The sequence below is a fragment of the Eubalaena glacialis genome, chromosome 3, assembly GCF_028564815.1.
Source record: "Eubalaena glacialis isolate mEubGla1 chromosome 3, mEubGla1.1.hap2.+ XY, whole genome shotgun sequence".
Lineage (NCBI taxonomy): Eukaryota > Metazoa > Chordata > Mammalia > Artiodactyla > Balaenidae > Eubalaena > Eubalaena glacialis.
In genome coordinates, this window is record NC_083718.1 from 26,732,199 (window position 1) to 26,759,928 (window position 27,730).

At 43.0% G+C, this 27,730-nt stretch overlaps 1 protein-coding gene across 1 annotated transcript in view; it reads right to left on the minus strand.

Annotated features, from left to right (window-relative positions):
* KIF26B (kinesin family member 26B) overlaps nt 1–27,730 on the minus strand; it is a 490,689-nt gene that overhangs the window by 64,768 nt on the left and 398,191 nt on the right. The window contains exons 6-9 of the mRNA XM_061187375.1: nt 27,304–27,510; nt 22,286–22,379; nt 20,830–21,092; nt 17,782–17,965 (exon numbers count right to left, since the gene is read on the minus strand). Coding sequence (XP_061043358.1) covers nt 17,782–17,965; nt 20,830–21,092; nt 22,286–22,379; nt 27,304–27,510 — 748 coding nt within the window. The remainder of the gene's footprint in view (nt 1–17,781; nt 17,966–20,829; nt 21,093–22,285; nt 22,380–27,303; nt 27,511–27,730) is intronic.

The following is a 27,730-nucleotide window of genomic DNA, read 5'->3' on the forward strand; positions in this document are numbered from 1 at the left end:
ATTATCTATGTAGAAAATCTAATGGAATCCACAAAAAAGCAACTAGAACTAATAATTGAGTTTAGCAAGGTTGCAGGATACTAGATTAACAGACAGAGATCAACCGTATTTCTAAATACAACTTCTAAATACAATTTCCAGTAACAAACAACTGGAAATTGAAATTTAAAAATATCTTTTACAGTAACATCAAAAATATTAAATACTTAAGGATAAATCTGACAAAAAATACATACACTGAAAACTACAAAACCCACCTGAGAAAAATTAATAAAGACCTGAAAAAATAGAGAGATAAACTGTGTTCATAGGTTGGAAGACAATATTAAGATGTTAATTCTCTCCAAAGTGATCTATAGATTCAATGAAATCCCAATGAATAATCCCAGCAGGCTTTTTTGGTAGAAAGTGATTCTACAAAATCAATTCAGAAGCTGACTCTAAACTTTATATGCAAATGCACAGGAGCTAGAATAGCCAAAACAACTTTATAAACTAAGCACCAAGTTGGAAGGCTAACAGTATCTTTTTTTTTTTTTAACATCTTTATTGGAGTATAATTGCTTTACAATGTTCTGTTAGTTTCTGCTGTATAACAAACTGAATCAGCTATATGTATACATATATACCCATATCCCCTCCCTCTTGCATCTCCCTCCCACCCTCCCTATCCCACCCCTCTAGGTGGTCAGAAAGCACCGAGCAGACTTCCCCGTGCAATGCAGCTGCTTCCCACTAGCTATCTATTTTACATTTGGTAGTGTATATATGTCAATGCTACTCTTTCACTTCATCCCAGATTACCCTTCCCCCTCCCTGTGTCCTCAAGTCCATTCTTTACATCTGTGTCTTTATTCCTGTCCTGCCCCTAGGTTCATCAGAACCATTTTTTTTTTTTAGATTCCATATATATGTGTTAGCATACGGTATTTGTTTTTCTCCTTCTGACTTACTTCACTCTGTATGACAGACTCTAGGTCCATCCACCTCACTACAAATAACTCAGTTTCGTTTCTTTTTATGGCTAATATTCCATTGTATATATGTGTCACATCTTCTTTACCCATTTATCTGTTGATGGACTCTTAGGTTGCTTCCATGTCCTGGCTATTGTAAATAGTGCTGCAATGAACATTGTGGTACATGACTCTTTTTGAATTATGGTTTTCTCATACTGTTATGGCTAACAGTGTCTTAAGACTTACTATAAAGCCACCATAATCAAGACAGTGTGGTATTGGTGTAAAGATTAAAAAAATAGATCAATGGAGTAGAATAGAGAGTCCAGAAATAAACCCGCATAAATACGGACAATTTTTGACAAAGTTGAGAAGGTAATTTGGTATAGATAGGATAGTTTCTACAACAAATGGTATATCCATATAAAAAAACTTTAATGCATAAAAATATATACAAATTAACTAAAAATGGATCAAAGACCTAAATGTAAAGTATAAAATTATAAAACTTCAAGAAGAAAGCATAATATGACACATTTTTGATCTTGGGTTAGGCACACATTTCTTAGATATGATACTAAAAACATGATTCATAAAAGACACATAGATAAATTGAACTTCATTAACCTTGAATATTCATAGTTTTCAAAATGCACTGTTAAGAGAGTAAAAAGATAAGCCACAGACTGGGAGAAAGTATTTGCAAATCATATATCTGATAAAGGACTTATAACCAGAGTATTTAAAGAACTCTCAAAACTTAACTATAAGACAAAAAACAATTTTAAAAAGGGCAAAAGACACCTCACCAAAGATGTATGGATGTCAAATGAGGACATGAAAAGGTGCTAAACATCACTGGTCATTAATGAAAGGCAAATTAAAACCACAGTGAGATATGACTTCATATCTATTATATAAAAGGCTAAAATTGAAAAGACTGACCATACTAAGTGTTGGTGAGGATGTGGAGGAACTGGAATGCTCACGTACTGCTAGTGGGAATATAAAATGGTGTAGTCGTCTTGGGGAACAGTTTGGCAGTTTCTTAAAAAGTTATAAATTCATCTATGGTCCAACTATTCCAGTTCATCTAGGTATTCACCCCAAAGAAAAGGAAATATATGTCCATATAAAGATTTGTACATTAATGTGTATGGTACTTTTATTTGTAATACCCAAATTGGAAATAAAACAAACGTCCATCAGCACATGAATAGACAGGCAAACTGTGGTCATCCAGACAATGGATTAATACTTAGAAATATAAATAAATGAACTATTGATACATGCAACAAAGTAAATCTCAAAATAATTATGCTAAGTGAAAGAAGCTACTCAAAATAGTACAGACTGTGTGATAGAATTCCATTTATATAAAATTCTAGGAAATGCAAACTAATGTATGGGAACTGAAGCCGAGTTCAGTGGTGGTTACCTGGGTATGGGGAGCGGGAAGGAAAAGGAGCTAGAGGGAGTGATTTCAAAAGGTCCCAAAGAAACTTTTGGGGGTGATGAATATGTTCAACATCTTGATTGCATGGGTATATACATATGACAAAACTTGTCAAATTATATACTTTATGTGTGGATTATTGTATCTACAGTATATCTCATTAAAGCTATTAAAAAAAAAAAAAAAAGGAAACGTGCCCAAGATCATGCTGTCACTGGTAGAGCTAGGATTCAAACCTTTAAGACATGTGCTCTTCATCCTACACCATGTGGCCTCAGCCAGTTCTGGGGACAGCAGGAGCTACAAGCTGCCTTTTTGTCCCAGGCCCCACTGGTCCAGGGGAGTGTGGCCCTCAGCACATCACCCGAGCTCCTGGATCATCTCCCTTTTCTGCCCCCACTCCCCAGGCAGCAGCAGACTCCTACTTCTCAGGCCTCTGGATTCCTACCTTTCCAGGGTGACCCAGCCCACACCATCAGAACTGGCCCACCTCCTATTGCTCTAGGACAGCCACTATTCCCTCTGTTTTCTACTCTGCATGGAAGGAAAACAGCAAAGGTAGAAATGGTGACTTCACAAAGCTGTTGTAGAAGCCAGGTCACCTGGGACAAGGTGGAAAAGGGGTTGGCTGAGAAGGCTGATGCAGGGGGTGGGATGAGGGTGCGTCTGGGTTCTGGTGGGTGTGCAAGGAGCATGCGGGCAGTGTCTGGAAGCTCACACATCTGCAGGCAGAGTCCACAGGACAGTGCTGATGCAGGAGAGCAAGGAAAATATCTGGGAAACACTGTCCTGACCCCAACCTTGTCTCTGCCCATCCCACCCTCAACTTCCACATCTACTACTGAGAAAAACAGTGATGAAGGTTTACAGAAAGCACAACATTTCATTGCAGGCCCTCCAGTGACTCTGGTACACCTGTGGCAAAGAACTTTCCACATTAAGGATGTTATATTTTGTTTACCTCCAACTATTCCTCAATAAAAATCCTTAAAAGGGTGAGAGACCTTCAAGATGGCAGAGGAGTAAGACGTGGAGATCACCTTCCTCCCCACAAATACATCAGAAATACATCTACATGTGGAACAACTCCTACAGAACACCTACTGAACGCTGACAGAAGACCTCAGACTTCCCAAAAGGGAAGAAACTCCCCACGTACCTGGGTAGGGCAAAAGAAAAAAGAAAAAACAGAGACAAAAGAATAGGGATGGGACCCGCACCTCTGGGAGGGAGCTGTGAAGGAGGAAAAGTTTCCACACGCTAGGAAACCCCTTCACTGGTGGAGATGGGGGAGGGGAGGCTTTGGAGCCATGGAGGAGAGCACAGCAACAGGGGTGCAGAGGGCAAAGTGGGGAGATTCCATCACACAGGATCGGTGCCGACCAGCACTCACCAGCCCAAGAGGCTTGTCTGCTCACCCACCTGTGTGGGTGGGGGCTGGGAGCTGAGGGTCTGGCTTCGGAGGTCAGATCCCAGGGAGAGGACTGGGGTTGGCTGCGTGAACACAGCCTGAAGGCGGCTAGTGCACCACAGCTAGCCAGGAGGGAGTCCGGGAAGAGTCTGGACCTGCCTAAGAGGCAAGAGACCATTGTTTCGGGGTGTGCGAGGAGAGGGGATTCAGAGCACCGCCTAAATGAGCTCCAGAGATGGGCGTGAGCCGTGGCTATCAGCGCAGACACCAGAGACAGGCGTGAAACGCTAAGGCTGCTGCTGCCGCCACCAAGAAGCCTGTGTGCAAGCACAGGTCACTATCCACACCTCCCCTCCCGGGAGCCTGTGCAGCCCGCCACTGCCAGGGTCCCGTGATCCAGGGACAACTTCCCTGGGAGAACACAGCGCACCTCAGGCTGTTGCAACATCACGCTGGCCTCTGCCGCTGCAGGCTCGCCCCGCATTCTGTACCCCTCCCTCTCCCTGGCCTGAGTGAGCCAGAGCCCCATAATCAGCTGCTCCTTTAACCCCGTCCTGTCTGGGCGGGGAACAGATGCCCTCAGGCGACCTACATGCAGAGGCAGGGCCAAATACAAAGCTGAACCCCAGGAGCTGTGCGAACAAAGAAGAGAAAGTGAAATTTCTCCAGGCAGCCTCAGGAGCAGTGGATTAAATCTCCACAATCAACTTGATGTACCCTGCATCTGTGGAATAATTGAATAGACAACTGAATCTTCCCAAAATTGAGGCAGTGGACATTGGGAGCAACTGTAGACTTGGGGTTTGCTTTCTGCATCTAATTTGTTTCTGGTTTTATCTTTACCTTAGTTTAGTATTTAGAGTTTATTATTATTGGTAGATTTGTTTATTGATTTGGTTGCTCTCTTCCTTTTTTTTTTATATATAGATATATATATATTTTTCCTTTTTCTCTTTTCGTGAGTGTGTATGTGTATGGTTCTTTGTGTGATTTTATCTGTATAGCTTTGCTTTTACCCTTTGTCCCAGGGTTTTGTCTGGCTGGTTTTTTGGGGTTTTTTTTGGTATAATTTTTAGCACTTGTTATCATTGGTAGATTTTTGTTTTGGTTTGGTTGCTCTCTTCTTTCTTTCTTTTTTTTTTCTTTTTTTATTACTTTTTAATTTTTTTATTTTTAATAATTTTTTTATTTTTTACTTTAATAAATTTATTTTTTTCTTTCTTTCTTTCTTTTTTTCTATCTTTTCTTCTGAGCCACGTGGCTGACAGGGTCTTGGTGCTCTGGCTGGGTATTAGGCCTGTGTCTCTGAGGTGGGACAGCTGAGTTGAGGACATTGGTCCAACAGAGACCCCCAGATCCATGAAATATCAAACAGCGAAAGCTCTCCCAGAGATCTCCACTTCAACACTAAGACCCAGCTCCACTAAACGACCAGCAAGCTACAGTGCTGGACACCCTATGCCAAACAACTAGCAAGACAGGAACACAACCCCACCCATTAGCAGAGAGGCTGCCTAAAATCATAATAAGTTCACAGACACCCCAAACACACAACCGGATGCGGTCCTGCCCACCAGAAAGACAAGATCCAGCCTCATCCACCAGAACACAGGCACCAGTCCCCTCCACCAGGAATCCTACACAACCCACTGAACCAACCTTAGCCACTGGGGGCAGACACCAAAAACAATGGGAACAACAAACCTGCAGCCTGCGAAAAGGAGACCCCAAGCACAGTAAGTTAAGCAAAATGAGAAGACAGAGATATACACAGCAGATGAAGGAGCAAGGTAAAAACCCACCAGACCAAACAAATGAAGAGGAAATAGGCAGCCTACCTGAAAAAGAATTCAGAGTAATGATAGTAAAGATGATCCAAAATCTTGGAAACAGAATGGAGAAAATACAAGGAACATTTAACAAGGACCTAGAAGAACTAAAGAGCAAACAAACAATGATGAACAACACAACAAATGAAATGAAAAATTCTCTAGAAGGAATCAATATCAGAATAACTGAGGCAGAAGAATGGATAAGTGACTTGGAAGATAAAATAATGGAAATAACTACTGCAGAGCAGAATAAAGAAAAAAGAATGAAAATAATTGAGGACAGTCTCAGAGACCTCTGGGACAACATTAAATGGACCAACATTCGAATTAGAGGGATCCCAGAAGAAGAAGAGAAAAAGAAAGGGACTGAGAAAATATTTGAAGAGATTATGGTTGAAAACTTCCCTAATATGGGAAAGGAAATAGTTAAGTCCAGAAAGTGCAGAGAGTCCCATACAGGATAAATCCAAGGAGAAACACGCCAAGACACATATTAATCAAACTATCAAAAATTAAATACAAAGAAAAAATATTAAAAGCAGCAAGGGAACAACAACAAATAACATACAAGGGAACCCCCATAAGGTTAACAGCTGATCTTTCAGCAGAAACTCTGCAAGACAGAAGGGAGTGGCAGGACATACTTAAAGTGATGAAAGGGAAAAACCTACAACCAAGATTACTCTACCCAGCGAGGATCTAATTATGATTCGATGGAGAAATTAAAACCTTTACAGACAAGCAAAAGCTAAGAGAATTCAGCACCACCAAACCAGCTTTACAACAAGTGCTAAAGGAACTTCTCTAGGCAGAAAACACAAGACAAGGAAAAGACCTACAATAACAAACCTAAAACAATTAAGAAAATGGTAATAGGAACATACATATCGATAACTACCTTAGATGTAAATGGATTAAATGCTCCCACCAAAAGACATACTGGCTGAATGGATACAAAAACAAGACCCGTATATATGCTGTCTACAAGAGACCCACTTCAGACCTAGGGACACATACAGACTGAAAGTGAGGGGGTGGAAAAAGATATTCCATGCAAATGGAAATCAAAAGAAAGCTGGAGTAGCAATTCTCATATCAGACAAAATAGACTTTAAAATAAAGACTATTACAAGAGACAAAAAGGACACTAAATAATGATCAAGGGATCAATCCAAGAAGAAGATATAACAATTGTAAATATTTATGCACCCAACATAGGAGCACCTCAATACATAAGGCGAATGCTAACAGCCGTAAAAGGGGAAATTGACAGTAACACAATAATAGTAAGGGACTTTAACACCCAACTTTCACCAATGGACAGATCATCCAACATGAAAATAAATAAGGAAGCACAAGCTTTAAATGATACATTAAACAAGATGGACTTAATTGATATTTATAGGCCATTCCATCCAAAAACAACAGAATACACATCCTTCTCAAGTGCTCATGGAACATTCTCCAGGATAGATCATATCTTGGGTCACAAATCAAGCCTTGGTAAATTTAAGAAAATTGAAATCGTATCAAGTATCTTTTCCGACCACAATGCTATGAGACTAGATATCAATTACAGGAAAAAAATCTGTAAAAATACAAACACATGGAGGCTAAACAATACACTACTCAATAACCAAGAGATCACTGAAGAAATCAAAGAAGATATCAAAAAATACTTAGAAACAAATGACAATGAAAACACGACAACTCAAAAGCTACGGGATGCAGCAAAAGCAGTTCTAAGAGGGAATTTTATAGCAATATAATCCTACCTCAAGAAACAAGAAGCATCTCAAATAAACAACCTAACCTTACACCTAAAGCAATCAGAGAAAGAAGAAAAAAGAAACCCCAAAGTTAGCAGAAGGAAAGAAATCATAAAGATCAGATCAGAAATAAATGAAAAAGAAATGAAGGAAACAATAGCAAAGATCAATAAAACTAAAAGCTGGTTCTTGAGAAGATAAACAAAATTGATAAACCATTAGCCAGACTCATCAAGAAAAAAAGGGAGAAGACTCAAATCAATAGAATTAGAAATGAAAAAGGAGGAGTAACAACTGACACTGCAGAAATAGAAAGGATCATGAGAGATTACTACAAGCAACTATATGCCAATAAAATGGACAACCTGGAAGAAATGGACACATTCTTAGAAATGCACAACCTGCCGAGACTGAGCCAAGAAGAAAGAGAAAATATAAACAGACCAATCACAAGCACTGAAATTGAGAGTGTGATTAAAAATCTTCCAACAAACAAAAGCCTAGGACCAGATGGCTTCACAGGCAAATTCTATCAAACATTTAGAGAAGGGCTAACACCTATCCTTCTCAAACTCTTCCAAAATATAGCAGAGGGAGGAACACTCCCAAACTCATTCTACGAGGCCACCATCACCCTGATACCAAAACCAGACAAAGATGTCACAAAGAAAGAAAACTACAGGTCAGTATCACTGATGAACAAAGATGCAAAAATCCTCAACAAAATACTAGCAAACAGAATCCAACAGCACATTAAAAGGATCATACACCATGATCAAGTGGGGTTTATCCCAGGAATGCAAGGATTCTTCAATATATGCAAATCAATCAATGTGATACAGCATATTAACAAACTGAAGGAGAAAAACCATATGATCATCTCAATAGATGCAGAGAAAGCTTTCAACAAAGTTCAACACCAATTTATGATAAAAACCTTCCAGAAAGTAGGCATAGAGGGAACTTACCTCAACATAATAAAGGCCATATATGACAAACCCTCAGCCAACATCATTCTCAATGGTGAAAAACTGAAACCATTTCCTCTAAGATCAGGAAGAAGACAAGGTTGTACACTCCCACCACTATTATTCAACATAGCTTTGGAAGATTTAGCCACAGCAGAGAAGAAAAAGAAATAAAAGGAATCCAAATTGGAAAAGAAGAAGTAAAGCGGTCACTGTTTGCAGATGATATGATACTATACATAGAGAATCCTAAAGATGCTACCAGAAAACTACTAGAGGTAATCAATGAATGTGGTAAAGTAGAAGGATACAAAATTAATGCATAGAAATCTCTTGCATTCCTATACACTAATGATGACACATCTGAAAGAGAAATTGAGGAAACACTCCCATTTACCATTGCAACAAAAAGAATAAAATACCTAGGAATAAACCTACCTAAGGAGACAAAAGACCTGTATGCAGAAAACTATAAGACACTGATGAAAGAAATTAAAGATGATACATACAGATGGAGAGATATACCATGTTCTTGGATTGGAGGAGTCAACATTGTGAAAATGACTATAAAACCCAAAGCAATCTACAGATTCAATGCAATCCCTATCAAACTACCAATGGCATTTTTCATAGACCTAGAACAAAAAATTTCAAAATTTGTATAGAAACACAAAAGACCCCGAATAGCCAAAGCAATCTTGAGAAAGAAAAACGGAGCTGGAGGAATCAGGCTCCTGGACTTCAGACTATTCTACAAAGCTACAGTAATCAAGACAGTATGGTACTGGCACAAAAACAGAAATATAGATCAATGGAACAGGATAGAAAACCCAGAGATAAACCCATGCACATATGGTCACCTTATTTTTGATAAAGGAGGCAAGAATATACAATGGAGAAAAGACAGCCTCTTCAATAAGTGGTGCTGGGAAAACTGGACAGCTACATGTAAAAGAATGAAATTAGAACACTCCCTAACACCATACACAAAAATAAACTCAAAATGGATTAAAGACCTAATTGTAAGGTCAGACACTATAAAACTCTTAGAGGAAAATATAGACAGAATACTCTATGACATAAATCACAGCAAGATCCTTTTTGACCCACCTCTTAGAGAAATGGAAATAAAAACAGAAATAAACAAAGAGCAGAAAGAGAAAAACAAATATCGTATATTAACGCATATATGTGGAACCTAGAAAAATGGTACAGGTGAACCTGTTTGAAAGGCAGAAATAGAGACACAGATGTAGAGAACACACATATGGACACCAAGGGGGGAAAGTGGGTGTGGAGGGGCGATGGTGGTGGGATGAATTGGGAGATTGGGATTGACATATATATACTAATATGTATAAAATAGATAACTAGTAAAAACCTGCTGTATAAAAAATAAATAAAATTCAAAAAAAATTAAAGGAAAACATAGCAAGGAAAAGAAAACATACACAAGATGAAAAGACAACCCTCAGAATGGGAGAAAATATTTGCAAATGAAGGAACTGAGAAAGGATTAATCTCCAAAATTTACAAGCAGCTCATGCAGCTCAATATCAAAAAAACAACCAACCCAATCCAAAAATGGGCAGAAGACCTAAATAGACATTTCTCCAAAGAAGACATACAGATTGCCAACAAACACATGAAAGGATGCTCAACATCACTAATAATTAGAGAAATGCAGATCAAAAGTACAATGAGGTATCACCTCACACCAGTCAGAATGGCCATCAACGAAAATTCTACAAATAATAAATGCTGGAGAGGGTGTGGAGAAAAGGGAACCCTCTTGCACTGTTGGTGGGAATGTAAATTGGTACAGCCACTATGGAGAACAGTATGGAGGTTCCTTAAAAAACTAAAAATAGAAGTACCATACGACCCAGCAATCCCACTACTGGGCATACACCCTGAGAAAACCATAATCCAAAAAGAGTCATGTACAACAATGTTCATTGCATCTGTATACACAATAGCCAGGACATGGAAGCAACCTAAGTGTCCATCGACAGAGGAACGGATAAAGAAGATGTGGCCCACATATACAATGGAATATTACTCAGCCATAAAAGAAACGAAATTGAGTTATTTGTAGTGAGGCGGATGGACCTAGAGTCTGTCATACAGAGTGAAGTAAGTCAGAAAGAGAAAAACAAATACCATATGCTAACACATATATATGGAGTCTTAAAAAAAAATGGTTATGAAGAACCAAGGGGCAGGACAGGAATAAAGACGCAGATCTACATCTGAATCCTCAAGAATGGACTTGAGGACATGAGGAGGGGGAAGGGTAAGCTGGGATGAAGTGAGAGAGTGGCATGGACATATATACACTACCAAATGTAAAATAGACAGCTAGTGGAAAGCAGCCACATAGCACAGGGAGATCAGCTCGGTGGTTTGTGACCACCTAGAGGGGTGGGATAGGGAGGATGGGAGGGAGACGCAAGAGGGAGGAGATATGGGGATATATGTATACGTATAGCTGGTTCACTTTGTTATAAAGCAGAAACTAACATACCATTGTAAAGCAATTATACTCCAATAAAGATGTTAAAAAAATAAATAAATAAAATTAATCTTAAAAAAATCCTTAAAAGGAAAGACATAATATGTTACTTCTCTTTTATCCCATTTTGTATCATGCAAGATCAGTCCACGGCAGTGTGCAAGGGAAATAGTTATTTTTAAAGCAAAATATCATCTGTTTTGCAACCTAATTATATAGACAGAAGAAGCTCAGATATTTCATTCGCTCCGCAGATTAAAGGGCAAAGACAGGGACCAATTTGGACCTTCAGACTCTAATAGTCCATTTGACGTAATGGAATAAAATGCATAATGTGCATGTAGTAAAATAGAACACAGAGAACAAAAGGCACAGTTTAGACTGTGCTGAAGAATAATATTTTAAAATACCTATAATTATACCTGCATGACTCAAAATGAGAGTCACATTTTAAACAATGGAAAATCAACTTTGCTCTATATCCACTGGAGTTTCAGTAGTCAGAATTCTGAACTTCACACATGGCGCTGAATCTGAAATGGTACAAAGTGAGTGAGCACAGGCCACCTGTTGTGACCACGAATTTCCATTACTGCAGGTGGCTGGAGAGAAAGTAGTTCTAGAATCAATGAACAAAATAGGTGATAATTAATAGCAGGTAAGAAGCAGTTTCCTCATGGACTTTTCAGATTTCTGAGGTCACAGCTGCAAGGTTTAGAACATAACCCAGTCTGCCTTGAGACTATTTATATTTGAATATGTATATTTCAAGTCTAGACTTTGACCAAATGAAATTACCCACATGCCTTACTCTCCCACAGGAAACAATATACTAATTCACACCTGAGTGACTCTCCCAGATCACGTTCATGGTGCCAGGAAATGCTAAATTCTCCTAAAATCACTTAATTCCTACAACGATCCTGTAGTGCAAGAATTGGCACTATTTTATACAGATGAGGAAACTGAGGTTCACAGATGCTAAATAAATCACTTAAGATCTCATAGAAAACAGATGCTGAATCTCAGACAAAAATCCAGAGCTAACTATAAAGCATGTAGAAACTCTTTTAACTCACTTTCCTATAACTTAGTGGTTCCCAAACTTTGCTGCATATCAGAATCACCTTGGAATCTTTAGAAAATATGGATGCCTGGCTCCCACTCCCAGGCTTTCTAATGTAATTGGTCTGGAGTACGACACAGGCACTGGGATTAGCTGAAAATCTCCCTAGGTGATTCTCTTGTGCAGCAAAGTTTGGGAACCATGGTCCTGCCACTTGGCCAGGTTAACCAAGGTCCTCCATCAGCTGTGTCAGGCACGCTGCCTGATGCCCACAGCACGCTGTATGCTTGTGAGGTGTGCTGGCTGTTCCCAGTTTGTCTATGCACTTTTGCTCCAAAAACATGAGCTGTACACTTATCAACAGGTCAGCTGGGTTTCCTCCTAAACCTAATTATGCCATTTGTACTTGATATTATAAATAAAAATATAATCAAATATTATGTAAACCAATAAAATATGATTATCTAAAGAGAGCTAATATTTCTAAAAAAAACTGAAATCAATGCTTTGGAAAGATGTGATTAAAATGAGTTAATTTTTGAAAAAAGATGCTGAATCAGGTGTGAATGAGAAATTACAGAGTATAAAAAATTTTAAGAATCTAGGGAACGTCTATACCCAGTTAGCTGCACAAGCGTCTCTTAAGTTCTTCAATCGCTCAGAAGAAATGGAAAGCAAAAACCAGACTATTATTAATATGAGTGTGGTTTATAAAAGTCAGAGTCTAAAGTTGAAAACTCATCTCAAAGAGAAAGCCATGGCTCTGTATCAGATGAACGATGAATAAACACACAACTGTATGTTTTAAACTGAAAATGTTTTATGACATGAATGTATCCTTTTACATGATTTCCCTTTTTAACTTAACTTTCTGGTTAACTGATCAACTCCTTCTGACCGTGTTGTGTAACAGGGCTTCTCTGAACTCACACCACCTGCTTACCCAAAAAGTAATTGAATGGTCTCTCTCTTTCTGAAACAGCTGCAACTACGTAATCGAGAAATTCACTCACTGTTTAATATACAGCACACATTTCATGTGGTGTGACACGTAAGGTCTGATGTGCAGGCACACCTCTAGGCTGTGGAGAACAGGGGGCCAGATGACAGGGGACTCTGTCCTCAGGGAGCCTGTAGTCTGATGGGGCTTAGAAAGCCCAGAATGACTGAGATATAGGGTGAGTAAGGCAGTGGCTTAACATCCCCCAAACTGCTATGGGACTTAAAGGAGAAAGATATTCCACAGAGGGGAGAATCTGAAAGACTTATGGGGAGGCAGCTCAAGGGGGAAGTAGGGTACAGACAAGGATTTTTATTGTTGAAGTTATTGTTCCTTCCTTTCCCTTCCTTCCAAGATGAGACAGCCCTGACTTCAGTGGTAGGAGAGACTGAAAATAAAAGCACAAAAAGACGATTGATGGGGTCCCAATTGGTGGGGTCCCAGAAAAGGCAGAAGGGGACAGGATAAAGAAGGCAAGGAGATGGGAGGAAGCAGACCTATGGGAAAGGAGTGGGGGAAAGAGAGGTACAGGTACAAGGAGGTTTGGATGCTAAGAGGACAGAAGCTGAGGTCATAGCCGGACTGACTTTCTTTTCCTTAAACAGGAAGCTGGTTATCTGCTGAAAGAGGTAGAGCAGGGGGCCTCAGGCTTCCAGAGGAGGTTGGGAACTGCTGCTCTGATGCAGGTGGTGGGAAGGCCATGAGAGACCACTGTGGGAGTTCCACACTGCACGGTTTGGAAAATTCTCTCCTGGCCAAATATTTTAAAAACTGTATTACAGAAATCTAAAACCATCAAACTGTCATTTCACTGTTGACCAAGGGGAACATGAGAGCCCTAAAGTAGCCCCACCATGTGTGGCCATCCTCGCTGCACAGGGCTTTGCAATGAGGTACAGCAGAGGCCCAGCTCTGCATCGTTTAGAAGCAGTGCTCCTTCCTAGATCCCTTTTCCTACATCTACCACCCAAATAATGGATCTCTAGAGTCCTATGGACAGCACAGCCCTGGATAGGGCATCAGCTGATTCAAGCCATTCCAAGATATAGGAAAGAGGGGTTGGTGGTCAAAAGAAAACCAAGATTAAGACTTGTAAACGGATGAGTACAGGTAGAGATGACCGTCCACATCCTCATACGGTGGTTCATGTGCACACACACAGATGGATGCCCGGGTGCTGGTACACAGGTGCACACACAGCCAGCCCAGTCCCCACTTGGCCTCTACACTTCCCCTGGAGGCAATAAAGTGAATGAACAAATCAGAGACCTAGTGTCATTCTTAACCCTGGGCAATAGTTGCTTGCAAGCTTAGATTACTCACCAAAGTGAGGCTTTTAAAAACCATCTTAATCAATAGGACTTGGAAAATTCTGTATTGTGAACGTGTTCCACTGAAGTATCACTCGTAGCATCTGGCTTTGGACTCCTAATTCACTCATCTTTATGAGGAGCAACTCCTGATTGTCATGGTTTTAGGGTCCCTTCCCCATTGCTGCAATTCCCAAGGGAAATCTCAAGCCTTTACAGATATAGCTTTGCAAAGCAGGGGAAGGCTCCATGACAGGTGAAGAACCAGCCCCACGAATGCTCCAAAAATGTTTAAAGCAGGAAATATTTTAAGCTTAACCTAGTGCTATCTGCAAAGCAGTGATACATCCACACAGAATTTTCTTTTCTACCTTGCCTGGACATGTTGTAAACATTTTTGTCTTTCCACTTATATGTGCATACGTGTATGTACGTGTGTGTTTATAAAATGCATATATGTGTATAAGCTCCAGGTGCCCATATACACATGGTGTGTTTAGTTCTTGCAGCAGAGACCTCTTTGAATCCAGCATCTTCACTGGCCTCTAATGGCCAGTTACCAGCAGCTCGCTCTGCTCTGTTTCCCTGCAGGGTGACTAATTAATAAACTTTTCCTTAATTGAGTTCTGGCTGCCAGGTCCACAGGGATTATTGCTTATATATAAGTAAACAAAATTTCCATTTTAAACAACACTCCAAATCTCCTCATTATATTTTAAACAGATATAAATGCACTGAAGTCAAGCAAGCCGTGGGCTAGGAGGCTGTGTGCATTCTGGCCTGGATTCCCTTCCTCACCGGAAGCCAGCCTCACCGGGGCTAACACCCACATCAGCCTGGATGCCTGCCTTTTCTTTGTTCTCATCTACAGATACGTTAGAAAGTACCTCACTAGGTTTTGGAAGCCATTAATAGTATCTGCCTTGTCTTTTAACCTGAATTTACTATTTAAAAGCAATTCACTTTCACAATTTATAAACAGGAAGAAAATGAATTTGATGTTAAATATTTAATAAGTGCCCAGGATTTGTTAGGTGAGGACTTGGGTGGATTGTTGGGTTTAGGGAATGTCCTAGCCTATACTTCTGTGGAAGCTATACGTTAAGGTCTTATAGTTGAAATAATTTAATTGTTTCTTTGTTTTCAAGATTCCTCCCTACTTTCAGATTCCAAATTGAGGGCAGAACCATGAAAGAAAGTGAAAAACTGAAAGCAAGTTATTTTAACTTGCCTAGAAACCTAGAAGGAGGGATTATCCTTCCCTCCTGAGCTTTTCTGCTCAGAGCCATTTGGAAGCCATTTGGCTCCAGAGTCAGATCTTTTAAAAGCCACCCTTTGCTGCGAGTACAAGAATCCACTGCAGGCTTTGATTATGATTATTATTGGTAGCTTAAAAGAATAAAATAAACATTTTTCAGATTCCCACATTCATGCTGCTAAGACATAACTCAGAAAAATCAGTGAGGGCAGGATTTAAAGCCAGCTCCCAGATTGTTAGGAGAACTGTGGATCAAATTCTGTTACAGATTTTAAAGGTCTGGATCATTTCATCTCTATCCTAATCCCTTGCTTCCTTCTTTAAGCAAGTTATTCTAAACAGGAGTGCCGTACATGATGCGAGCCCTTCATTGAGAATCAATCTCCCCTGAAAGACTCGCATTCAAAATATTTTGCTCATCCCCAGTCAGACCTTTATCACCATCACTGGTTGTCAAGAGCGATCTGATCTGCGGATGGTACGTCTCCCTGGGTGCAAGTGAGGGCCAGTACCTCTTGATTCCTGGGCAGCAGTCAGTGCAGGTAGCCAAGGCGGCGGGTCTGAGACTGCATTAGTGGAACTCTGACCCCAGCGAGGATACCTGGTGAGATTTTAGGCCTGGGGGTAGGGTAGGGGTGCATCTCTGGGCCCGGTCAAAACTAAAGGAGCAGGCGGCAAGCAATGTAAGTGAATGACTGATCCATGCAGCAATATGGATGCATCTCAAATGCGTTATATTCAGTGAAAGAAGCCAGACACTAAAGGGCCACATATAGACCACATGATTCCAGTTACATGTTGTTCTGGACAAAGGCAAGGCTATAAGGACAAAAATCTGATCAGTGGTTGCCAGGGGCTGGGGAGGGGACTGACTAGTAGGGCAAGACGGACTTTTCTGTAGCCATGACTTTGTTCTATATCTTGATAGTGGTGCTGGGTACACGACTGAATAGATTTGCCAAAATTGATTTAACAACACAGAAAAAGGGTAAGTTTTACTGAATTTAAATTATACCTCATAAACCTGAACTAAATAACAACAAGGAGTAGGAACAATAACAGAAGACTGGGCCAACAAAGGCATTGAGGTGGGGGGAGGAGGGAGCTTCCACTTCCCCCATGCGGAAAGGGGGAACAGAAGCCCCCAAGAGCTATCTCCAGGAAAACCGGTCTCCAAGTCTTTGGGCAACAAGGAGCCCAAATTGGGGAGCCCGTCCACAGGTCCCGGTCGCATGTCTTAATTCCAGGCTCCACCTGCAATTAGGTTAGTTGATTGCCTCCCATCAGTCAATTAGCTGCACAACTTCTAGGCACCAGGCTTAGTCTCCTAACTCAGGGCTTTTGTGTGTTTTTCTGGCATCCAGTGTCCTTGAGGCAATCATTTGGAGAGCACTGGGGGCCAGTTGCCTACGTTTTGAAAGCCCTGTAGAAGTGGACAGAGAGAGACTCTGGAAGCTGCTGCCCAGCCAGCCCAGCCCTGTGGCCCACACTTGCCTTAGAAAAGCCCACTGAGGTCCACCGACGACTTTGCCCACGGCCCAGGATCCCACCTGAGACACTCAGCTGAGTGCTGGTGCTCAGCTCCTGAGCACACAGTACATAGTAGTTGGCAGACAAAGGATGGAGCGCTGCACCAAGGTCGGTGCCAGCTTTGAAAACAGCCAAGAGCGGACCGTATAAGCATTGATTCGGGTTCCCGGAGGGGCAGCTTGCTCACAGAGCATGCCCTGGGCGTAGGTTTGTACAGAGAAATGTCACAGTTGGGCATTACCTGAGGCAGGGAGGCAGCCAGAATCTGGTTCGTTATTCAGAAGTCTGATTTATAGACTATTTAAAAGACATGGTTTTGTTTCTTTCCGGTCCATATAGTGGCTTCAAGCTACTGATTAGTAACATTGCCAGGGTGCTTTGGTAGATACATGTTGGTCTTTCATGATAAGCACCTTTAAGGTTTTTGAACAAAAAGATACTATGAAGCAGCTGTTTTTCTTTTTAACATTTGTTCTCTCACGTTCCCATGGCAATTACATCTGTAAATCACCTTTACCGAGCGAGCCCTTTCCCCTGGGTTGTTCAAAAGCAAACGTCGGCCCAGACTACACAACGGTCTTGAATGACACATCGGTACACTCCACACTGGTCAGATCGTACTACATTTTAAAAGGTCACAGCTGCCCTCGAGGAGAGGCTTCTCTCCAGGGAGGGCTGAGGAGGCTCGAGGGCAGAGGCCGACTTACTTCCCCCCTTGCCGCTCTTCTCCATGCGGTACTGGTAGATGTGCAGCGTGAAGAGCATGTGGGAGTTGCGGAGGTCGTCCTCGTTGCAGTCCTGCTGGCTGCCCCGCCGGGAGGTTATGGCAGCATCCAGGAAGAAGGCGGCCTTCTCCGCGGTGGGCGCCCGCAGCTCACTCTGGTTCTGGAGCTGGAAGACACAAGGGAACGACTGAAGCTGCAGGCGGGCGGTGTGCCTGCCACTCGGGCCTGGCTGTCCGTTCCGCATTCTCGAAGGCTGGACGTCCTTCTGGAACCAGGGCCTCTACCCATGTGCAATTCTCAGCTTAATTTATTCATATCTGAACATTAACACTGAGCACGCTTATTGGATGAAACATATTTTCACCCATTTTACAACTGAAGTACAATCTGTAAGTATCAGGTGTGAAAAGCAAATGGTTGTATCTGGGTGATCCATGGGGGCAGGTGTCCCACCCTGACCTCCGCAGAGGCCAGCAAACCAACATCCTGGGCAATCCAGGTACCTAAGAAAACATGAGGGATGTGACCGCATCTTGATTTCAAAGATTAGAGTGTTTAGAAGCAGGTGGGTTGCAAAGTGTGATTTTAGTCCAGATAGTACTGGTATCACAAAGAAGTGAAAAAACTTAGTTAGCTTTAACTCAATTCTCAATTTTCCCAGCTATCTAATTAGAGCCAATTTTAGGCCACATTTACTAGCATAGTTATAAATAAGGAGTAAGTGTAAAAGACATATGAAAACACCCAAGATACTTGAATGTCTCATCTATATCATTTAAGGGCTATCTATTTTATCTTTAGTTGCTAAATTCATGTTCATGGTATACTCATTAATTGATTAAAGAAGGCCTGTGGGCAACGTGTCTAAATCCTATGAGATGCCTTGGCAATTATAGTAAACCTTACTCAGAGTGATATTATCAGCATTTGACCAGCACTCCTCCATTGGGGGTGGAAGGAAAGAAAAGTAAACTAATATTTCTGATTTATTCAAAGAAATGATTTGGAGTATGTGCCTTAGGGTCAAATTTTGACAGTCCTCTATTCTGACTCTAACTGTACCTGTAATTCTGAACCATGAGAGTCGATATTTGGAACCTGAGACCATCGAAATCCTCAAACTTCAAAGAGAGGTTCTGTGGTGCTCGTTGTTTTATACTTACTATCGCAGAAAAGATAACCCAAAGAATGTTTAAGATTCTTCAACAAGAAGGTAAAGAGGATGTTGGTCTCTTCCTCTTTTTCTTAGTCTTCAGTTAACCAGAGCTTTCACCTCTGTGGAACTTCATTAAAGGAGTTATAAAAGTGAATGGAGGTTATAGCATATTTGAATGTCTAAGTAATGCTTGGAGTGGGAGCAGTGGGTAGGGTGACACTGATTCCATCGCAGGTGCTGTGTAGATATGGTCTGAGCACATCTTATGCTTCCAAACTGGTGGTTCTCAAAGTGTGGTCCCTGGGCCAGCAGCGTCAGCGTAACATAGGAACTTGTTAGAAATGCACATTTGAGGGTTCTATTCCAGGCCTATTGAATCAGAAATTCTAGGGGTGGAGCCCAGCAGTCTGTGTTTTAACAGGTCTTCCAGGTGACTCTGATGAAGACTGAAGTTTGAGAGCCACTGGATTAATGTTTGTATGACCACTTAGTTTGCATTCTAATTAGGTTTCATAGCCAAATGGTATCTGATGCATCTGTTAAAACTATGAAGAGCCAATTTTAGTCAGACATGGTATGGACCTTTGGGAGTTGCTGAGAACTAACCAGGCAATCACAATCGACAGTCAGGAGAAACATCTAAGAGGGCTTCCTGGAAGAAGTGCCAACTAGCTGATACCCAACAAATAAGGAGTTAGCCAGATGAAGAGCGAGAGGAGAGGGGTCAGCAGCGTTTTGTGCACAGGGAACAGGATGTTCAAAGGCCCAGAGTAGAAAGAGGGAGGATGGTTGGTGCCTTAGAGCCTTGCTACTGAAAGTGTGGTCCGCCATTGGGAAGCTCGTTAGAAATGCGTCATCAGAGGCCCAATCCCAGACCTACGGGACCAGAACCTGCATTTTAACAAGATCTCCAGTGCTTCTTATGCACATTGAAGTTTGAGGGGCACTGCTTTCTTAGGGGACCTAAATGTAATTTAAGAGGAGTGGCAGGAGGGGAGTGGTGGCAGGTGATGCTGGAAGGTTGTGTAGGGCCCCTTGCGAATCACGAGGATTCCTAATGGAAGTGGAAGGATCTGAGGTGCTCTAAGCAGGGGAAGAACATGGCCAGGTGTGAGTAGATGGGGGTAAGAGAGTGGGTATCCTCACCCGAGAAAACAGTCCCACCTGGGGTGAGGCAGGTGCTTACCAAAATGAACACCTACCTAAAAAGGAGGCATCTGATAAAACTAGAAAATAGAGCCTATAGCTAAAGACTGGGAAAAACTGATTATTCTGGATATGTACCAGGGTCCTCGCAGGTCATTCCCACCTCTGCTGTCAAACAGCGAGGGAGAAACACTCACAACAGGCATGACATCCTGAAAAGGCGAACTGGAGCTTCTCTTGGCTTCCATGGTTCCAGCAATTATGTCATGGTTCCAATTAGAAAGTGGTTATTACTTTTTCCTACAGCATTACTAGTCCGGCTGTAAACCAGTGCCAGAAACACAGTTTATAGAGCCATAAACAGCCCCAGTAATGGCTGGAGCTATTTGTGCAAAGCAGTAAACATTTCCGCTTATTGCTAAACAAAAGAAAGATTGTATTTTCTTTTTTTTTTTTGAAAGGGGCGTAAAGAAAGTGAATTCAATTCCCCCCAAATGCTACAACAATTGTGGTTCCTGCTCATTGTCAATTAGATTCAAGGTACAAATATTTAGGTTGGGCGAGCAGCTGGCCCTGCAGCTGCAGGCCGTAAAGTTTCAGTCCACGTTAAAGTAAACACTTGCAAGCCTCCCCCGTTTACATGTTGAGTGAGTCACGAGGTGAACTTCCCCAGCCGCCGAGGTAGGGATGAGCCACCTCGGAGCCAGCCAAGCCCCAGAAGCAATCACCTGCGTGCCACAGATGGGGTCCTCGCACAGGTACACGCCCGGAGACTGGCCGTCCTGCAGGCTGCCCGTGGCCACCTCCGACAGCAGGTCCCGAAGGTTCTCTTCTTTGCCCCACACCTCCACGGCTGAGATCCGCACCGAGAAACGGGCTCCAGTCTTTTCTTTCCGTTCATTTATCAGCTTGAAGAGCCAAGAGATGGCACAGGGGATGATGCCAAGGTTCTGCATGGAATCGTCTTTTCCGATCATGGTGTAGGATTTTCCTGGGAGAGCAAGGAAAGAAAGAAAAGCAGCTTGAGTGTCCAGGCATCATTCTGTAGTCTCAAGAACAGATGCCAAGGATGCAGAAGAAAGGCCTGGGGAGTGGGGAATGGGAAGAAAGGAAATGAAAAGGTGAGAGAAATATTAAACATTTGACATTTCCAAGTACTATTGATGGAATAGCTATAATAAAGAATGTGAGAGCCCCGACTAATGACAAGATTAAATCACAATTGACCTTGAGGAGGATCCCAAACATTACAAGCTATCCAGTGTCCATACTGTTTTCCTCATGGTGGGAAGGCAGAAGTCTTCCATCACTAATATGGTTCTTTTTATCATCACCCCACAGATTCACTCCACATACTTACACTTTATATCCTTCTTCAAGTTAAATGCTGTGTATATCTTGCATGGGCAACTTCCATTAAAATCTGGATCACTGCTTTGATCAGAGATCAAGAAGACCGAAGTGGCAGTGAGATGAAATGGGCTTTCCGATCTGGCCTAGAACTGGCTCCATCATTGCAAAGCTGCTGTTGGAAGCTCTGCCCAGGGACACTTTTTGGAACTCGCCAAGTTACTAACTTATCAAGCATGTAGAGTAAGACCTGGTGAGCAGGTGGCCACAGGTCAGGATTAAGAAGGCACTTCAAGAGGATTCAGTCATCAAACCCTCACAGAGGTGTGTGGCGGCCGCCTTTCCCAGGTGCTTCAGCACAGGTGGATTCCCGACAGCTGCGTGGTGGGAAGCAAGGATGCTGGCAGACTGATCTCCCCAGACAGGTGCTAATGTGGTCTGGCCTTTGCTTGGTGGCTGCTCCTCTGGCATTATGTTGAACCCAAGTCCTCTGGGGAAGGGGGGTCCTCTCTGCTCCCCAGCAACCCCTGCTCAGGTAATGTAATTTTCCTGCTGGCTTTCTGGGCGTGACCCTGACCTGGACCGAGTGGGAACAACCCCACTACTCCTTTTGTGCATCTCTTGGACTCTAAGGCTTTCCTAGATGACTGGGAATCCACTTAGGATGAGCATCTATATTTCAGAAGCAGAAATGGTTATTCATGATTATTCAATTCAGCACCTGCGGGAAACCACCTTTCCCTTCATCCGAGGACTCTGGGTACAATACAGAAGAATGGATAAAGTGATTGGGAAATCCAGCAAGCAGCATGAAAAAGTAAAGCTCTCACTGACCCAGCTTGGCGTGGCCGAAACAGAACACACAGCCATCTGCCCCGTTGACCACAGACTGGATCACCTCTGCCACGGTTCCAGCACACACTTCAGCCTGGCAGACACAAGAGGAGACACAAACTGTGAGTCGACCGTTAACAATGGAAACTTGCACCTGCTTTCCTGGGACTTAGGGTCCCAGAGCCATGGCATTTCTAGGTGGGTCGGCTCTAACGCGGTTCTGGAGGTGCACAGAACCCTTCGTACCTCCCACCCTCTCGCAAGCCTGAGCATTACACACATTAAATGCAAGCCGCCCTTCTGCTAATTTGTGGTACATTTCAGCTGCTGTCTCTGCAGACCAGGCACGAACAGGCTGGAACGGGAACGCAGAGTGCTTTCATGGACCTCACGCCATTCTGGCCTCCTCCCCGGCCAAGTATTTAAATATTCCATTCACCCTCTGCTAACTAGATCCTCCCTTTACACACACACTCAGAGCTTATGAAATGGCTAGGCTTGTTAGAGGGTAAAGGGTGATGTGCCATTTCAGGAAAGTGACCTTGGGATACATTATAGTTCTAATCTAAGCAGGAGGTTTGTGATGCATGTCTGCTTTGTCTTCCTAACTCTCTCCTCTTTCTCCATCTACATCCTTCTCTTTTCAAAACCAGCCTTTTCTTTCTTTCTATCTAGATACATTCAATGTATATACTATTAATCACCATTGGTCAGTATGTTACAATGGGTGGTCTGCAGCCTGTTATGTGTCTCATCTCCAATGTGATTATTACATCCTTAGACAGAGGCCAGTCTCTTGGTAACATTTTGTATATCCCCATTAACACCCAATACAGCGTTCTGCAAATGATAAGAAAATAAATTTTGTGAACCAACTTGGGGGTCTGGGAAATCTCTCTGGTTAGCATCTGAGGCTTTCACAGCAGCAGGAGGACAGAATCACTCACCGTGTGCTGCACCTTCTTTTCTCCCTCAGCACCAGAGTCAGATCTGGAAGCATTCAGAGGATGTGCAAACCCGGGGCTCAGCGGGCATCGGAGCAACGTGCCTCCCAGTGGGAATCTGAGAACTGCAGCCTCGGCACTGAATGTAGTTATTCAGCTCCAGGTTGCAACAGCACAATGAACCTAAGTGTTTGAAAATCAATTTTCTCTCCCGAACCGAAATTGAAAAACCACAGTCCTAACAACTGTCAATTGTTCTGGTGATGGCCTCAGCAGCTCTGCTGGGGGCTCCTCCTGAACGAAGGGGGTGGCAGGACGAGGCTGCGGTGGGGACCACAGGATCTGTCTCACCCCCAGGGCCTAGGCAATGAGAGTCCGGAGCTAAACCCTGAGATTGAGGTGGAATCTTGATGGAATTTGCTAACGGTGCCCCTGCAGAGCCAGGAGAAGTTATCACCGAATGAACTCTGCCTTCCTCGGACATAAAGTGAGATGGGGGTTAGGAGGCTGAGAGCTCACCTTGAGCCATACATAAAACAAACTGTATTAGATTCAAGGTCAGCAAAGAGAAAGATGGTTGTGTGTGGACCAAATCCGCACACATTACTGAATCACCCGTCCAAAGGCCTGAGGACAGAGAGAAATGGGGGCAGCCTCACAGGGCGCAGGGTGGGCAGGCCTCCCCTTGCAGAATTCTTGCCCAGTGTCCACTGAGAAGAGAACGGTCAGCAACATGTCCATCTGGTGTTTGTTAGCTGACAATGGCCCCTGGAGGCCCTTTGCTGTCTTTCCCCTTGAGCCTAGAGAAGCAGGAGCCTTCCCAAGTGGACTCCACAGGCAGGGCTGGGTGTGCAAGAAGCCTGTTACCCACCGGCAGGACTCAGTCCTCCTGCACACCCTTCCTGGTGACGATGGAATGTTTGTGTTCCCCTTACCCCACCAAGTTCATATGTTGAAACTGAATGTCTGATGTGATGGTATTTGAAGGTGGGGCCTTTGGGAGGTGATTAATCATGAGGGTGGAGCCCTCGTGGATGGGATTAGTGCCCTTATAAAAGAGGTCCCAGAGTGCTCCCTGGACCTTCCACAATGTGAGGACGTAGCGAAAAGACATCTGTCTATGAACCAAGAAGGGGCCCTCACCAGACACTGAATCTGCCAGCTCCTCGATCTTGGACTTCCAACCTCCAGGACAGTAAGAAATAAATTTCTGTTGCTTATAAGCTACCCAGTCTGTGCTGTTTTGTTAAGGCAGAGAAAATGGACTAAGACACCTCCCCAAAGCCAGAACCAGCAGAGGTATTCCCTAGCAATGGGCAGCTGATGACCGCCAAGGCCACTCGAGGGTACTGAGTGTAGCTTATAAGGAGGAGCAAGGACTGTTCTAATCACTGCTTAGCTTCAGGAAGCTGATGTCCTTAGAGACCGGGTAAAAGCAAAGTTCATGACCGCCTTGGGCCACGGTGGTTGCTGCTGCCTCACAGGCCAACAACAGGGGCCTGAGAGCAGAGGTGCATTCTGTATGCTTTCCTGCTTTCCTGCTTCGGAGGCTCAGAGGGTGCTCCTTCACGGGGGCTGAGGCTGGCCACGCCGGCAGCATGATATTACTATTAACAATGACAACAGAATAGTAAAAACGGTAGCATTTGTTGAGCACTCACTGTGTTCTGCCTCTGCTCTAAGCACCTCACGTGTATCCACACAGTGAATCACAGCAGCCCAATGAGGCACATTTTGATCTTGTCTTCATTTTATGGATGAGGACACTGAGGCCCAGAGAGGTGGAGTGACTTGTCCAAGGACACACTGCTAGGAAACAGTGGATAAAATGGCGAGAGGGCAAAGATACAACACCATCCTGAGCAGGACGCGGATTGGTTAACAGGAAGACTCCAGGACAGATGTCCACTCAGGAAAGAGTCTGTGAATGAGAGACTGAATTTTTGAGTCTCAGTTTCCTCGTCTGTAATGTGAAAACAGCACTACCTCCCTTTTCAATACCACAGAATTCCAGGAAGAGTCGAATGGGTTAATGTATATGAAACTTCTTGAAAACTACAAATTCATATAGAAATGTAATTTATTATATTGGAAATGTAACAAAAGCAAGCATTCTGAAGCGAGAGCAACTGTAAGAGTGAGCATATGAGCTCTGGAACCAAGTGTGAAATGTAAGCAAAGACTAGCAATAAAAATGTCTCCCTTTTCCGGAATAAATCTAAAACTCATTAATAGTCCACACTTAATTTAGGGTTTGCTTTGGAATTCTTACAACTTAGGGAGATTCGCTTTTGAAAAGCTTTAACTGTGTTAATTAAATTACTTGTAGGCCATTTATTAGACCCAATGTCAGGTTTAGATTAGTGAGCCCACTGGGTGGTACAACACACAAAAAATGTAATGAGGAGAAAAACTACAGAACTTATTCATAAAGTACTTTGTCTTCTCATGGTAAAACTCTTTGGGGAAACCACATGCTTAGCTTGCTAATGAATGGAGCCTATAATATGTGCTAAGTGCCTATGGTGTCTGTGTGAACATCGCTACTTCCTATACTCAGATACCGCATGGAGGAAATTAGCAAGAGCTGCAAATGGTAGCCATCAGCACCCTGTCTTCAGGTTCTGCTCTAGGTTATTAGTTACCCGAGTGCACACTGTTTTGTTTAAATCTCGGGAAGTGCTGGAAATTTATCAGGAAGATGCAGGTGTCTGATGCCAAAATGCAGGCAAAGTAGCCCACTGTACACCTATTACCTGGGTTATAGATGTCTACGAGAAGATCCAGTTGCACCAATTCATTGCAGATGGTGTAAGTCAATCTTCTAGTAGACATCTGTTTTTACTGGGATTGGTTCCAGGAGCCTTGCTTAAGGAATCTTGGCACCCTGGGCCCCCAAGAAGCCTCCAAATTGTACTCATAACAGACTAACAAAAATGGCCACAATTCTCCACCCCTCCCTGTGTGCTTGCCCCTTGCAATGTGACTTTGCAGCTCCTCCAATCAAGAGACAGAGCCTCTTCCCCACTCCTCGAATTTGCACCAGTCGCATTCAGCAGAAGTGATGATGTGTCAATTCTGAGCCTAGACCTCAACCCTCAAACATGTGATAGCATCCAGCCAAGATCAGTAGAGCTGCCGACCCAACCCAGAGCTGATCACTGACACACAGGTGAGCCGAGCTAGGAGCAGAGGAATGCTCAGCTGACCTACAGACTCGTGAGCAATAATAAATACTTACTGTTTTAATCCACTAGGCTTAGGGTGGTTTACAATGCAGCAATAGCTAACTAACACACCAGCTATCCCTAGCCTCTCTTCTTCCTCTCTGCTCCCCTGACCCAGGCCACAGGACTGCACGTCAGCCTCAGTTTCCCCGCCTAGCACTCCAGGTCCTCAGTAGGACTTGCCCTCTATGGAGCCCTAGAACCCTGCCTAATTCTTTCTTTTTTTTAAAAAACTTTTTTTTGATGTGGACCATTTTTAAAGTCTTTATTAAATTTGTTACAATATTGCTTCTGTTTTATGTTTTGGTTTTTTGGCCAAGAGGTATGTGGGATCTTAGCTCCCTGACCAGGGATCGAATTGGAAGGCGAAGTCTTAATCACTGGATCGCCAGGGAAGTCCCAAACCCTGCCTAATTCTAACCCAGCTCCTTGAAACATCTTTTCCCTTCTTACATGCTCACACCCAGAAGCCCAGGCAGGAGTGGGGTCTTAATGGACCAGTTGCCGGCACCTCGATGCAGCTGCACCTGAAACTTCCAATTCTGCCTGCTCTCTTCCTGCTTCTGTTTGCCATTCACTGATTGGCTCACTCTTCCTTCTCTCCAAGAGTATGTTTTGTTGAAATCCTGGCACAACAATCCTGCCCAAGGTGTGACACCAGCGATTCAAAAGGACTGAACTATTCAATGGAACTCAAATTGGCTTCCAAAAGTTGTTGTGTAGACAGTGGAAGTGACCCATCAGAGTGCTCTGGAAGATACCCTCCCAGCTCATGGGTCCTAGTGAATAGTTAAAGCTTCTTGAAACTAATCAATATTGCCTGAGCCTGAGAAGGGGTTGTACCCACCTGAGAAGCATCTTGTGGAAAAACCGCATCAAAGGCAAACATCTTAGGAGGAACTTGGTTCCCTCTCTTTTGGAAGGCGTTTAGACCTCCACATGTCAGGGGGTCATACAAGGTGATCTGCTTCTTTCGTGGGTCCACCTTTAAGAAAGAGCTGGATTCCGAGGTATCGCGAGCCAACGTGGAACAAATGCGAAGCATGACTTTCACCTGTTAAGAAACAAAAGCAGGAAATGACAGGGATTAAGACAGTTGGATACTTTATGATGGAACACCTTTACGTACTCTGGAGACACAAGCATACATGGCAGCGTGGAATCTTCTCGCGACGAATTATGATAAAATGCACAATGAATTAGCAACATAACCCTCAGCGGGTCATGGGAAAACTCAATTTATTTATAATTACCAGGTAGAATATTTTGATACG